General features: G+C 36.0%; 1 protein-coding gene across 10 annotated transcripts in view; it reads right to left on the minus strand.

Annotated features, from left to right (window-relative positions):
* MTHFD2L (methylenetetrahydrofolate dehydrogenase (NADP+ dependent) 2 like) overlaps window positions 1–16,561 on the minus strand; it is a 162,619-nt gene that overhangs the window by 4,988 nt on the left and 141,070 nt on the right. For 4 of the 10 annotated variants that reach the window (XM_054253285.2, XM_054253283.2, XM_054253286.2 and 1 more), the window contains one exon: window positions 336–1,674. The exons of 1 other annotated variant lie outside the window; for it this stretch is intronic. In XM_054253285.2, coding sequence (XP_054109260.2) covers window positions 1,562–1,674 — 113 coding nt within the window. In that variant the 3' untranslated portion in view covers window positions 336–1,561. Of the gene's footprint in view, window positions 1–335; window positions 1,675–2,041; window positions 6,547–16,561 lie in introns of those variants that run through there. 5 more of the 10 variants (XR_004740880.3, XR_008480183.2, XM_078367942.1 and 2 more) reach the window with 3 other exon arrangements.

Below are 16,561 nucleotides of genomic sequence, written 5' to 3' on the forward strand. Positions count from 1 at the left end.
TTCTGAATGTTACTCCAAAGCAACCCCTCCTGCACCACTCTTGGGGTAGAGCTCAAAATTACGGTCTTCACATTTTCCACATACATGTATTTTAATCATTTTATTTGTTTTGGGGATTAGGGATCCTTAAAAATTAAAGAGACCGTTTCTGAATGTTAGCTTGGGAGCTTTAAATTTAAACTTCTGTCAGGATTATCAGACATCAATTGGTCTGAATTCACTGTGGAATATGCTATATAACATGTTCTTTCACATTTTAGAAACTTGTGCATTTCTCTAGGATGCAGTAAGGAAATAAGAAATTTATAGCTATCTTAAGAAAAAAGAATACAGCACTCTTCAAATTGCTTTTATTATACAGTTGCAATGTTATTAATTATAAACATCTAGTCTATTTTCACACAAATCGTCAAGAGTACACACTGATAAAGGCATGCGCTGTGTGAGAATCATTATTTGTATATAAACATACTGGGATTTGGGCATTAAAAACATAGTATCAATTAAACAGCTTTAGCAGTCTCAAAATAGACTTCCACTACATTCATAGTATTTCCTAATTTAAATTGTGTTAGAAACGTTGTGTCTAATTTAAGGAACAAATCCTATAACAAAAGAGGGAAGGCATGTGGTCAAGAAACCAGGAGATTTCAGTTGTATACTAAGGTTTTGTTTTGGCACATTGAAAGTATCATGTTTTCCTATTAGATTTCTGAATTTGTGAACAAACATTAACAGTTGCTGTTCTTTAATATGACCTCATTCATACTATATTTGTGGGAAAATACAACCTTAGTTTTATCTGTTTACTTATTTTGAAATTTTTCCATTATTGCTCAGTGAAGGTACTATCCAAATATTTTTTAGAAGAAGAAAGGAATGACATTTAAACCTAACACATTCTTCATGTATTTTTACTGGGACAAGTAGTCATTCACAATGTGATATAATCATTACTCTTCCAAATAGTACATTTATTGCCTTCCCGAAATATTTTCCTTTCCTTAAATAGAACATAATTTCTCATTAGGATGGGTTTATAGTATGCATTTGGGGGATATTTGAGATCAAGATTCTATTTTCAATATTCCATTTTTCTTGTAGTAAGCAAGCTCTTTTTCAGCATTGACTTAGGTCATAAAATATATTAAAAATGTGATCATGCAAACAGCAAAACCTAAATTACATTTTATATGGGTGCCCATTTGGCTGACAGGACATTGGTTGAAAACATTCTATATGAGATATGTGATATTTAATTGTGTCAAAAATATATTTATTATGAGCCCTTTATTGTTTTAACATTATGAACAAATAGCCTCAAAATAAACAATTGTTACCAAAATTTTCATAGGAATTGTTTTGTTTTCTTCTTAAAACTCAAAATCAATTAGCAGGAAATGCATAAAATTGTGTGAATCATTTGATCCACAATGATTCCATCAATGAAAAAATAAATACCATGTAGAAATAAATAGCTTTGTAGTAAAATATAAAGGTTTTACCCTTCATCAAATAAAGAAATAGCATGACTTCAGTTTGCTTTATCCTTTCATATGATCTAGTAAATGATTTTTTTAGCTGCCAAAAGAGTGTTCTTCAGAAGCATTGCCACTGTCATGGGTCCCACACCTCCTGGAACTGGAGTTATAAAGCCAGCCTTCTTCTTAACAGCTGATGGGGGGGAAAAACAGAATATTCTTTATTTTAAAATTTATTTGAGATTTCATATTTTTAAACATGCTAATATTGTGGCTCTTTCTTCATTGCACATACTAATCATTTTTTTTAGAATCAGGTAGGCTGTAATAAACAGACACACACACACACACACACATGCTCACTTAGACAAATAATTCTGTGAATGATATCTAAGGTGGACAGAAAGACCACAATGGGCCAATACTGTAAGTTCGAGCTCCATGCAGCTCAGTTTGTTTTATATAATGAAACCTATGATTGACCCAGTAACCTGTAATTCTAATTAACTAATTCTAAAATACATGATACTGGTCAAAAAAGAGACATGGAATATAAAAAGTTCAGCAAATACCATTTATTAAATAGAATTATTCCTTTTACAACAATATCACAATGTACGTGTAGATATTACAGTTCAGTTCAAGTCTAATAAATAACACTAAATATACTTGAATTAGGAATACATACATAGTCCTGTTCAGAGGTATGAAAGCTTATTCAGTGAATATGGATGGTTCCCAGCTTGCAATGGTTTGACTTATAATTTTTTTGATTTTTCAACTGTGCAAAAGCAATACAGATTCAGTGGGAACTATACTTCAAATTTTGAATCTTGACCTTTCTCTTAGCAGTGATATGTGATACAATACTTCTCAAGATGCTGAGTAGTGGTAATAAGCCAAAGCTCCCAGTCAGCCATGAGATCACAAAGGTGAACAACCAAGATCAACCAATACTCTACAATGTACTGCATTCCAAAATGATTTGTCCAAATACAGGCTAATGTAAATGTTCTGAGCATGTTTATGGTAGCCTAGACTAAGATATGATGTTTAGCATATTAAATGCATTTCTGACCTAATGATATTTTCAAATTAGGATGACTGGGAGGTAATCCCACAATAAGTCATACAGAATTGTATACTTAAAGAAAATGGCAGATAACTTTCAGCAAGTTTTATTTAAGAATGTTGTCAGGCTGTGTGTGGTGGCTCATGTCTGTAATCCTAGCACTTTGAGAGGCCGAGGTGGGTGGATCACGAGGTCAGGAGTTCGAGACCTGCCTGACCAACATGGTGAAACCCCATCTCTACTAAAGATACAAAAATTAGCTGGGTGTGGTGGCATGTGCCTGCAATCCCAGCTACTCGGGAGGCTGAGGCAGGAGAATTGCTTGAACCCAGGAGGCAGAGGTTGCAGTGAGTCAAGATCGCACCACTGCACTCCAGCCTGGGTGACAGTGAGACTCCATCTCAAAAACAAACAAAACAAAACAAACAAACAAACAAACACAATGTTTTCAAACCCACAGTATTAAAGGTGAATGACTTGCTGCATTCATTTACTTGATGGCTTGGTGCTTTGTTGTGTGAATAAGAGCAATGAAGTTTTCCAGATTACTGTTAGTAAAACATTAGCATAGACAATATTTCATTAATGCATAATCTGACATTATTAACCACATGTTATCTAGATGTATTGCTTTTTACAAGTTAGCTCATATAGGCTTCTACATGAATTAAAATTAATAGATGTTGTCTATATCTTTAGCATTATTTTTGCACAACTTATGTCACCCTTTTGAAAGATAATTTGTGGAATTTACCTTTACTTTATTTGAAGTGAATAGTACATTGGAATAATTTTTTAAATCATAGGAAAAGCAAAGGAATAATATTGCTTTACTTGAAGAAAAGTACAATAAGCATAAATACATCACAATAATATACAGTTAATATGTGTCATGAATTTTCTGATGGCATGTTATAAAGAAAAGATAAGAATACCGTGATTTGGAAGGTAGTATTTCACTTTTAAAAACAGCCTCTATACAGAAAGCACATCCTTCCCATTGCTACATTTCCATCTAGTGCATTCTATTCTGCAGAAACATTAGACTGGGTCAATAGCCAATCAATAAATAGCTATGAATTTTTCAGTCCTTTCTTCCTTTGCTCTAACTATTCCTTCTACCTGGATCATTATTCCATCTCATCCAAACAACAAACTCATTATTTTCTGAAAGCCAATGAAATGTCACCTGTCTATAATTTTCCTGAAAAACTCACTCCTCCAGTTTTGAATTCAAAGTCCCACCACGGAGTGTAAATTAGTTCAACCATTGTGGAAGACAGTGTGGCGATTCCTCAAGGACCTTGAAATAGAAATTCCATTTGACCCAGCAATCCCATTACTGGGAATATACCCAAAGGATTATAAATCATTCTATTATAAAGATACATGCACACGTATGTTCATTGCAGTACTGTTTACAATAGCAAAGACCTGGAACCAACCCAAATGTCCATCGATAATAGACTGGACAAGAAAAATGTGGCACATATACACCACAGAATACTATGCAGCCATAAAAACTATGAAGTCATGTCCTTTGTAGGGACATGGATGAATCTGGAAACCATCATTCTCAGCAAACTGACACAAGAACAGAAAATCAAACACTGCATGTTCTCACTTGCAGGCAGGTGTTGAACAATGAGAACACATGGACACAGGGAGGGGAGCATCACATGCTGGGGTCTGTGGGGATGGACTAGGGGAGGGACAGTAGAGGATAGGGAGGTTGGGGGGGATAACATGGGGAGAAATGCCAGGTAGGTGACAGGGAGATGGAGGCAGCAAACCACATTGCCCTGTGTGTACCTAAGCAACAATTCTGCATGTTCTGCACATGTACCCCCAAATCTAAAGTACAATAAAAAACATATATTAAAAAGAGTACGTCCCACCATGTATATTTCCAATATTTGACACCTGCCTTCATTATGGAACATAATACACGGCACTATCTCTTCCCTTAACTAGATACCAGCACCTAGAAGGCAGCAGCCAAGTCATTCTGGTTGTTGTTTTTCATCTTAGAATGTCTCCATGCACAGGTTAGGGACTCAGCAAATTCTGAGGAAGTGAACTTAAATTTCCCTTACTTAAAATCTAAAATCAATTTGCAGAAATGTGTCAGTGCTTTTGACTGGATATAAACAGTATCAATTTAGTTTAAGCTAATTTACTGAAAAACTCAAGCTACTCATTTTGCTTGAGGGTGATAAACTGCATTTTCCACTTTTCAATAAGCTGACTTAATGGCCTAAGAAATGCCTTCCAAGACCTTTCCTCAAGCATTGAAGAAGCAAGGCCTTTAAAACGCGGCAGGTCTTTAGAAGAAACATTTACACGACTACTACTACTACTACTACTACTACTACTACTTTATTACTACTTACAGTACTACTATACTTGTAAAACACGAATGTTGAAATATTAATAGATAAAAATAAAATACTGCTGAATATTATGGGAAAGTAAAAATCAAGTGCTAATTGGATAGAAAACAAAATGATTTTTTTCAAAATTTAAAAGTGGCATACAATTTGTTATATCGGGGAATATCCATTGTGGGCATAAAATTATTTTTATATAGTTTGGTTTTTAACTTTGAAAGGTAAAGTGGCTTTGATACTATTTGTCTCTGAAAAAATAGTAAAAAGCATAGCTACTATCAATTGAGTACCTATTAATTGGTTGCCAATAATTGTATACATTGTTCTAATAATTAATATTTGATTATTTCATCTTAATAGATGAGGAAACTGTGGCTCAGTAAAGTTACAGTGACTTACCACTCTCCTATATAGTAGAGAAATTGCTCACAGCCAGGTTAGAAATATTCTAAAATTCTGTAATTTCACCCCATCCGAATGCAACTATATATGACCTGAACAAGTAGAAAAGTCCAAAGAATAGCTCAAGTGCCAGAAATTAACTCTGTTTTCTCAAAGTGTTAGGAGGATATTCTAGAAAAAAAAAAATGAAGAGGAAAACATTCTAATATATTAATTTTCCTACATTTTGACTATGAGTTCTCATAGCTATCATCTCTGAACTACATCTTACACTTCAAATTACACAGTTGACTAAGTCATTTTATTCCTGGTGTTAGATCAGATAAACCATCGGTCTGCTCAGGTATCACAATCTTCCTCTTCCAAATTATGTTTTACAGACAACATGCTTACTATTACATTCTTTCGCTCAGCTCAAAAGGTGAGGTTTGGGTGGAGGAGGAGGGAATGGGAATGAGATACTGCATAAAATAACATCTGCCTGAAATTTTTTAGCTCAGTGTCTACATTTTTGCATCATACTTTAGTGGTGGAAACCAATACACATTCACCCTGTCCTACCTATCAGTTTTCATAGAATTAGACTATTAAGGGGTAATGGGGTTTCACCTAACATGGGCTAGGGCTTCTCTGAACATCAATAAGCATTTAGTAGCATCAATGGAGCCCAAAAATTACTCATGAAGCAGAAGATTATAATATCATTGTAAACCCACCTGATTACTCAAATACTTGCTTCAATCTTTTTTGTCTTTGAAATACAGTATATGGATATGAAGATACACTTTGTACATGGTCATGAGAGGCAGAGTGATTAATTTGATTTTAGAAAACACATATTAGGTTTCTATTCCTTTTTATTTGATATTCATGAGTATCTGTGTCTAAGAAAGAAATAATAATCTTATCTGCTGCTGGCTAGTGTTAATATATTCTTTGTGTATTTACGTAAGGATCAGGATGTAGAAGTAAGTGATCTCTCAAGAAAGGTGGGGAGTTACTGGCAAATGCCAGTGGTGAAGATGTCAATGCTTAACAAAAATTCTCCGTTCTAATGATTTTGCATAACTATTTCAGGGCTATCCTAAGCAACACACGTATGAAATACTGCAGGTGGCTTATATGCTAAAAATGGTCATATGAGAAAGAGTTAAATTTTATTTATTTTTGATGCTCTGAAAAGCGTCTTCCCCAATCGTATCTGAAAGAGAGCAAGGTAACAAGCATTACATCACCAGAATAACTTCTCATTGGCTAGTCTTTCCCTGAGGGCAGACAAGGGTTTGCACTTGCTTCAAGATGATGATTTTAAATATTAATCCTATTACGTGTAGGGAAAAGGTGTTCTGTATGCTCCATTAAAGAGAAATACGGAAGCATTATAGGAGGGTAACTTCCTTCAGCATCTTAACTTACTGTGGGTGTAGGTGTGAGGGTGTATGCATGTCTGTTTGAGGGAATACCAGAAGTTTGGTATATATGGGAATCAGGTATTTTAGATCCTGATTCATACCAGCCTTTTCATATGAGGTTAATTAACACATATGGCAAAACCGGGGTTAGATTCTGTTTCACGAAATCAACATGATTTTTGACTTACTGAAACGATTTGACAATTGAGACAAATAAACAGCCACCAAATCCTACTGTCTGCATGAAACTTTCTCTGGAGAATGAGACTTAGATGAAAATGACTTAGAAATGTTTAAATTGAGTTTCTGAAAATAAAAGTATTTTGAGGAAAGGTAATAATTATCATAACAATTTATTTGAATTACCTCCCTGCAAACTTTAGACCCTGCAAAGTAATTCCATAGATTTCCTTGAAAGTGCTATGGCTGTGTTAGCAATGATTAAGAATGTTAGGATGTATGTTCAGTTGTACAGAAATAAGAGATTTAAAATCAGCCATTTTGGATGTAAGATTTGCCTTTGTACATATTATACCCTTTGACTAACATGCTCTTCTCTCACTTCTCCAGCTGATAAATATTTCTTCTTCTTCCCAGATTCAGCATAAATGTCACTTTCTTTGTGGAGCCTATTAACTCCCCAGGCTAAGATAACTGTTCATTCATTTATCAGCAAAACTTAGTAGAGTGATTTTCAATTTGCATTCATAGAGCATATTGGAATCTCTTGTGAGGCTAAGTCATACTGCATATGCCTCCTCCTACCCCAATATTGCACATTCTCAGTATGTACCACTGAGAATTAATGTCTGAAGTGAGAAATATTTCTAATGGCAGGAAAAGAATGTTCTACATATAAACAGGATGGAGAAAATTTAAAATCTGGTTGGAATTCATTGCTGTAGTATGGCTACTTCACATGATGGCCTCAGGTTCCCAGTCAGGTACCAGGCAAACCCCAATGTACAAATGCTTTCCATACTTCTGCTTACATCAGAGTTGCTAATGTCCCATCGGCCAAAGCAAGGCATACTATCGAGCTGAGATTCAGACTTGGAATAAGAATGGCCAAGTCACCCTGCAAAGGGTATGTCCACATGGGGACAAAATAAATGTGTGGCCATTTTTTATAATCTACTATAGTAGCCTCTTGGCCCCCAGTACACCATGTCAGTCACACAATCTGATGCCAGAGTTATTCTTTAAAAAACAGATTTGATTATCTCAGCTTATAAACATCTGATGGTTCTTCCCTGTCTCTAGGATAAAATATAAATTATTTGTTATGGCTATCCATGTCTTTTATCTTCCGACCTGATGTCTTTATCTTGCATCATTTTCTAGCCCTATATTCAATTAGTCACTGTTCTCACACATACCATAAACTGGACCAGTTAGATTCAAAACACATGTTTCTTAAGAAAGACAGAGAGAGTTTCTAAAAGCTCTTGGAGCTTTTAGTCTAGTTGGGAAGATAGACATTAAAAATGCAGATGCCTAAATAATAATTAGGCTACAGCTGTGATACGTGCTACACATGAAACATATACTGCACTGTGAAGGTGTCAAGAGGATCTGAGCTTCAACAGCACTGTGTATTAATGTGGCATATCCATGCTGAGTTTTTCCAGGTGGAATAGAGATGTGTAGAACAGACAGTGTCCTGTGTAGAAGAGACAATGAGATACAGGTGGCAAGAAGCTTCCCTCAGGTGGAAAGCAGCCTGAACTATTGAAAACATTGTAAGAAGGCCAGTATGGCTGAGATGTCGGAGTAAAGACAAAGTTGCAGGAGATGACATGGAAGAGGTAGCAGTGTTTGATTATGTAGAGCCTAGTAGAAAATAACAAGCATTTTGTATATTAATTTAAGACCAATGATTATTTTTAACATTTTGTAAAAACATATGTTGAGGTAGCATAAAACCCAATGAGGAAAGTGTCCTGTGTTTGCACATTTCTCTAATGAAGTGAGTTTAGTATCTGGGTAGAAGGAAAGGAGTTAAACACAAATATTACAAAATAAAGTTAGATTCACTAAGGTGGGAATAAATCCAGGCTCTTATGGGAGTACCTCAAAGAGAAAATACAAATCAGATATGGGGATTCGAGAAAGATTTGTAAAGTAGCAGAAAAGCTGCAAGACTGATGGATGCCTGAGCAGGGAAGAAAGGGAGAAAGTAAATCAGACACAGGGAAGAGTAAAATCAAAGGCGGGCTGAATCTGACAATGAATCTAATATAACAAAGGGGCTAAAATAAGTTCATTATGACCAAAGCACATGACAAAAACAGAGAGAAGAAAGAGGAGGCTGAGGAGGTGGTTGTGGGCTGTATGGCATTCAAGAAACTTAGGTTATGATGGTAGTATAGTTACTATGTTCAGGGTTAATAGGCTTTTATAAGAGTCTTTTGTGAATAAACTTGGTTATTGATATATTTAGGAGTGGTCAGTTTTATAATATGAAAAACATGAGAAAAATGCATAGTACTAAATAATTTTAGAAGAAAATAGTAAAGGAGAAATTCATCTTGCATTTTCATAAAGTTTCAGGCTATTGCATGTCACTAAATCATTACTCAAGTTATCCTCCTTCAGCTTGGCATGCACATCTAATCTTCTGTGTTCTCTCTTCTCCACTATGTGGCTGATGACCCCCACGTCCATGTTATTGACTTCAGATTTCTAAAAGGAAGAACTAAGACTTGGCTTGACATCATTTACATTGTTTTTACTTGAAGAAAACAATTTTTCAATGTCAGTATAAAAACAATAGGTATAGATCAGAGGTTCTTTCATATTTAAAATTCGAGATGTTGATAAAGATGATGGAAGAAACTAATCCAGTCTATATGGACACCTCCAAAAAATCCAAGGGTAACAGAGATGACACAGTGCAGAAAGTTTGCTTATGAAGGATACTAATAGCAACATAAGGAACACTAAAATGCCCTTTAAAAACTTAAGAATAAAATAGTAGGCAGCCATTAATCTTTTGGCACCAGCAACCCATGCTTCATGACAGGGTGTCTTGTCTCCACCTTGTGTGTTCTGTGTCATTGCATCATTTGGAAACTTTATGTTCTCAGGTTCCAAGATTCTTATTTAAGATACCTTGTTGGAATACTCTCTAATTCCTTGGCAAATACTAAATTTCTATTTCAGTACATTATATCTACTCCAAAGGTCCCAAATAATGGAATTTCCAGATATATCTAAGCAGAATTGATTTTGCTAGTGTATTTTGAAAACTGCATATTCTGGCAAAGTTAAAGAATATATTTGTGCTCTATAAATTTATTTTTGGGGTGGAGGAAGAAGAGCTGATGTCTCATGTTCCTATATTTTTTATTTGTCATTTGTATTATTTTATTGTCATTCTATCTTCTGATTCACTGTCTCTTTTAAAGAAGTGCTCTGTCTCATGTAAGTGCTCTGTCTCCTGTTAGTGCTCCACAGTGCTATAATTACTTTTTAAAATCAACTCCCTCCCCTAAAAGGAAGAATTATGATTCCTTTATCTGTGGCAAGGCAGCAGAACAAAAATTTCTTGCTTCTCTCATGTGAATTTCATCTTCCTAGTATATATATGTAATTGTCTAAATTAAATGCTTGAAGAATTTTCCCATGCTTCTAAATGCAAGCCACTTAAGCATGGCCTCTCAAATATATCCACTCTAATGAAGGGGAGACAAGCTCCAGGAAAATGAAGTACAGGAATAACAACCAGAAAAACCTGAATGACATAGGACTGGAGAAATAATATGACTCAGGAGATAATAGAGAAAACACTCCACTTTCTCATATGGTTGATATAAAAATGACACTTAAGAGCATGGTGAACTAGAGAGCAAATGATTCCTTAACAAGTCAGTGGCTTGCCATTGAACTTGGAAGGCAGCCAGGAATCAAGTGCTCCAGAGGCAATTTACTATATTTCTTACATTCATCTGGTTGCTGAATCTTGAGGTTTCCACAAGTTTTCTAAATATATTGAGGTGTTCATTATCATGGCATCCTGTGAGCAGTAATGAGACAGAGAAGATTATTGCCCTAATGTGGTAGAAATGTACGAGACTGATCTGTATTTCTATATAAATAGTGTTGACTTCATTACTTTGGTGAGCTGCACTTACAAGGACTTCTCTCACCTATTTACTTTGCAATTTGTACTGTTAGGTGGCTAAGTTTTATTTTCTTTTATGTTAATCTAAATCTCCATATATCTGGTAATAGATGTAAATTTCTAAAAACACCACTCATATCACTTAGAAGACAACTAGTGGAACCCCACAGCAAATCAATCACCTGGAGAATGTTTAAAGCTGCTTTCTGTGAACTCTAGCTATGAGCTATCAATGGAACCTTCTTTCTGACCATAGATGTTATCGGCTGCCATTTCCAGATTCCATTTTAGTAGGCAGGAGCAGCAATACTGCTATATTTCTGGTAATTCTATTGATGGCTGAGAAAATTACTAAAAGTATCTCCCTTTCATGATGTCTTTAGAAATACAGGATCATCATACACTTTTGTCATCCTCTCGAATTCTTCCCCTCCCCCTATCCTATTTGTCCCCAAGCCACTAAACATTCCTATCAGAGTAGCAAATCTGTAAACTAGATAAAGCTTTCTAGAGTGTCCTCCAAATCTCTTGGCAGGGCCTTAATCTCCTTAGTCTGCCATAATCAACCCAAGACAGGAGCAGATAAAATCTCTTTTCCATAAATATTTATGCTGTAATATTAATATGGAGCACTGAGAAACAACTGTAAAAAAAAAAAAACTCATCACAGTGCAAGTAAAGAAGAAAACCTTGCAGAGACACTTGTCTTGTTCCTGCGAATGTATTTTTTGTGTCTCAGCTTTAACTCTTCTCTATAAAGGTAGATGATCCAATGTCAAATTCATTCTGCTAAAGAGAAGTTTCTGGAAGTTGACTTGATTTCAAAGACCTAGACTTCACAGTAACCATTCTGTCCATGTTGTAAGCCACAATGGAGGCAGTTGGCTCACTGATGATACGAATCTCCTAGTGACTATCAGTGGTTCCACCTGTTTGTGTGAAATGATCTGTGTGGGTTCTATTGTAGCAGGAGCCTTGCGGGAAATGGATCTCTCTCGGACACCGAATACAGGAGGAAGAAGTTTATTCAGCCAGGAGCAAGGTGGCATACTTGCCTAACAGCCAAGCTCGCCTAACAAAGGAAGGTTCCTTCTTTATATAGGCTTATACTTTGGATGTTACACGGGGAAGAATCTTAGGTTTATAGCTTAACATATGAAAAGGGTCACGGTTTACAGTCTCAGGAATTACATATGAAAAGGGCTTTGGTTTACAGTCTTAGGAATGAAAAGGGAAAGTTTACAGTCTTAGGGAAAAGGGGAAGTTGATCTGAGATGCCTGGGTCTCCCTCTTCACTCTGATCACAGTGTTTAACAGTCTTTTAGAAAGACTTTAACAATATTCATCAACTTTTCTAAGTGATTGGAACAAATTATCTCTGGGTTAAAGTATTAGATCTTCTCTTATAGTAAAAAGTGGAGCTTTGAAAGACTTTATAATTACCTACCACAAAATGTAGATGTTTTGAATCAGACTAATAAGCCATATCATCAAATTAAATGAGTGACCTTGAAAACTGAGGTGGTTGTGAGTCACATTAATTTGGTTCTTTGCAATCACAGATTAATAGTTTTGTAAAAGTGATACAGTTAAAAACCAGCCCTGTTTACTTAGAAACTGGTTATGTACACTTATTTTCCCATGTTGTAGAACACACAGATGGGAATAAGCAGTGCAAAAACTACTTTCCAAAAAGGCTTACTTTGTGTAATCTGGAAAACATAAATTCCGGGTACTTTTTAAATTGTGTGCATGGATATACCCAGGACCTCACATAGTGCCTAGTATGAAACAGCACTCACAAAATATGTGTTGAGTAAATCAGTGAATGAATCAGTGGATATATTATTAATGGAAATGCATTGTTGAATTAATAATGTATTTGCTGCTACTTTGCATGAAAGCTTTTGTTCCCATTAAGTTAACTTGAGGAAAGGATTTCTGCAACATAAGAATGACACTATACATTTTTAAGTACAGACAATGCTGGTACAAATAATGAGTGGTCTGAAGAAGGCTGAAATCTGGTGTAGGACAGAGATATAAATACCTAATGTAGATGGCAGGTTGATGCGTACGGCAAACCACCATAGCATGTGTATACCTATGTAACAAACCTGCACGTTCTGCACATGTAACCCAGAACTTAAAGTATAATAATAATAATAATAATAATAATAATAAAAAGAAATGTAAGATAGGAAGCTAACCTTACAGAGCCATCCAATCTAGTGGGGAACAACTAAGTAAAAGTGCAAGGCAGTACAGGATTAAGAGCAAAATGAGTAAGGCAGATGAAACCTGCAACGAGAGTCTGGAGAAGATGGGAATAAGTATGAGTACTTTAAAGTTGATTGATATGACAGTTGGGCAAAGAACAGACTACACTGGAAGAGAGTTTAGGCCAGAAAAGTAATGAGGAGGATGGTGGTAATTAAAGTGTGACATTGTATACTTCTGGATTAGTAGTTCAGTGGGAATGGAGAGAAAACATGTGCATGCACGTGCACGCGTGCACACACACACACACACACACACACACACAGTTTTTCACCAGGCATTATGCTTGGCAATTTACCTACATTAACTAGCTTATGTAAGGTGATTATTTCATTTAATGTTCACAACAACTTTATAAGATAGAAATTATTATCACAATTTTTCAGATGATATAATTGAGTTTCAGAGGGGTGAAATGATTTACTTAAGACCATAATTGTTTGAAGCAGCAGAGTTAGGATTCAAACCCGAATCATCTTGACTACAAAGCATAGTCTTTATGAAAAGTCGGACATAATACAAAAAGGGCAGGGAATGAAAGATGAATCCAAACTTTCAAATGCAGAGCATTAAAGAAAAACATAGACAGAAAGCTGCTTCTAAAACACTCTGGGGGTTTTCACCCCATCTCTAGTAGTTTCTTAGGAGAAACTTCTATGTAATTCTAAATTACTTCTATGTAATTTCAAACCCCTTCCTGACCCTGGTTTGATCAGATGGAGTCTCAAATTAAAAGATCCCTTTATCATAAAGGGAAGATTTCCTGTCCAGTGGAGATTCCTTTGGAAAATTAAAAATAAGGCACGAGACATCTGGGGCAAATTCACAATTGTATATAATATCATAGTTCCCTCTCTCAACAGACCATGTTGGGCCTGCTATTGAGCACCTAAGGCCTTTTGTAATGTTTCCTCCTTTCCTTTGATTCTCTGTTCCCTCTACCAGGAAAGAGCCCCTTTTACCCTTTTGCCCATTTGCTGCCCTAAATACACATATTTGAGTAAAATTCATTGAACATTTAAGATTCATCTCAAGGGATTTCAGAACTCATACCTCCACTCTTGGTTATTCCAAAATCCTTACAATCATACTTAATTGGTTCTTCCATTTCCCTCATATCTAGTTGTTTAACCAATCATTCCAACTCTCCTTTTAAATTATATCTACCATCTGAACACCTCTCAACATCTTCACCCATTATAACCTGGTCCATGCCCCATCATTTCTTACTTGGGTAATTACAGTAGCCTCTTAACAAGTATCCCTATTTACACTCTTACCTCTATATGGCCTATGTGGCATTCAGTAGCCAGAGTGACACTGTTAAAATACAAGTCGAATGTCATTTCTGTGCCCCAAATCCTCCAATGGATTTCCACTGCATCAGAGTAAAATCCAGTTACACTTCCTTGGTCTATAAGACATGAAATTATGTGGCACCACTGCTACTACCTCTTTGACTTTATTCCCTGTTACTCATTCCCTTACTTACTGTTCCAGTTACAACAGTCCCCTTGCAGTTCATAAAAAACACAAAGCAGACTCCCCTCAAGTTCTTTACATTTGCTCCTCCACTTGCCCAGGAATGCTGCTCCCTCATTTTCCACATGACTCCCTTCTTCATTTGTTCAGGTTAGCAGGAGCCTTCTCTGACCACCCTTTCTAAGAAACTCCATGCCGTTATTCTTTAGCTATCATAGCTTGTTTTATTTTTGTATCACTAAGACACTACCTTGTTACATAGATATGTATATATTTGTTATCTGTCTCCTGTAATCAGAATGTAAGCTACTGGTAGGTAACTGCTTTGTCTCTTTAGGTCACTGTTGTATCTCAAGTGCCTATAAAAATGCCTGACATGGCCGGGCGTGGTGGCTCACGCCTGTAATCCCAGCATGTTGGGAGGTCGAGGTGGGTGGATCACGAAGTCAAAAGATCGAGACCATCCTGATCAACATGGTGAAACCCCATCTTTACTAAAAATACAAAAAAATAGCTGGGCACAGTGGCGTGTGCCTGTCATCCCAGCTACTCAGGAGGCTGAGGCAGAAGAATTACGTGAACCCAGGAGGTGGAGGTTGCGGTGAGCTGAGATCGCGCCATTGCACTCCAGCCTGGGTAACAAGAGCAAAACTCCGTCTCAAAAAAAAAAAAAAAAAAAAAGAAAGAAAGAAAATGCCTGACACATAGCAGATGTTCAATAAGTATTGAACAACTGAATGAATTTAATTTGAATAATCTGAAGAGCTATATTAAAAACAGTAATACTCTAGAGGCTGAAAATAATCCAGTGAAGATAGAGATTAAAAAAATGAAAGTCACAAAGGGAACTGACACAATTTTCAAAACTACATAACATGGTCAAAAAGTATCTAATTTCTGCAAATGATTGAATAATTAACAGCTTAGTTAGAATTAAAGATATTTAGGTGAGGTTGTACTACTTGCACAAATTTTATTGAAAATCTGTGTATCTAAGATCCATGGAAATCTCAGGGTAAGATGTGAGCCAAGATATGATTTAAGTGACACTAGGAATTCACCGAAACCCCAGAAAAAAGTGAATAAGGGGAGCACGCTTTGAAACCAATTAGAAAGCAATAAGACAATAATGAGATTGCCCCTTGAGGTATTCAGAATCGAATGAATTTAGGATGGGCAGGGTGAATGATACATGGATGTTGGATAAATAAATATCTTTCTTTTCTTTCCTAAGTAAGGGATTAGTCTTCAAGTTCTTACGTAAAGGGTAGATTATTATTCACCCAAGAATGGCCTCATTCAGAAACCATGAATTCCACATCCCTGGTCTCTGAATGGGAGGCCATACTCCACATATGATTATACTCAGGTCTGTAGAAAGCTAGCAGACATGATGCATACACTTCTAGTTCAATTTTATTAGAGATGGATTTTCTTGTTCTGAGCTGTCTCACTTTCCATTAGAAGAGAACATAAATAAGGAGGCAATTCAACTTCAACTATGTGGATAAGGACAACACTCAGGTGGAACAGTGCTATGGGATGAATTGTGTCCCCTCTAAATTCAGATGTTGAAGTCTTAACCCCAATACCTCAGAATGTGACTGTTTTGAGAGACAGGGTCTTTAAAAATAAAATTAAGTTGAAATGAGTTTATTATCATGGGGTCTAATCCAACCTTCTAAGAAGAGGAAATTTGAACATGAACACATAGAGAGGGAAGATGATGGGAAGACACAGAAAGAAAATGGCTGTCTACCTGTCAAGGCTGCCTCAAAAGAAACAACCCTACCAGTCCGCTGATCCTGTACTTCTAGCCTCCAGAATTGTAAGAAGTAAATTTCTGTTATTTAAACCATTCTGTCTGTGGTACTCGGTTATGGTAGCTCCAGTGAACTAATAGAAATAGTAAGCTA

The sequence above is a fragment of the Callithrix jacchus genome, chromosome 3, assembly GCF_049354715.1.
Source record: "Callithrix jacchus isolate 240 chromosome 3, calJac240_pri, whole genome shotgun sequence".
Lineage (NCBI taxonomy): Eukaryota > Metazoa > Chordata > Mammalia > Primates > Cebidae > Callithrix > Callithrix jacchus.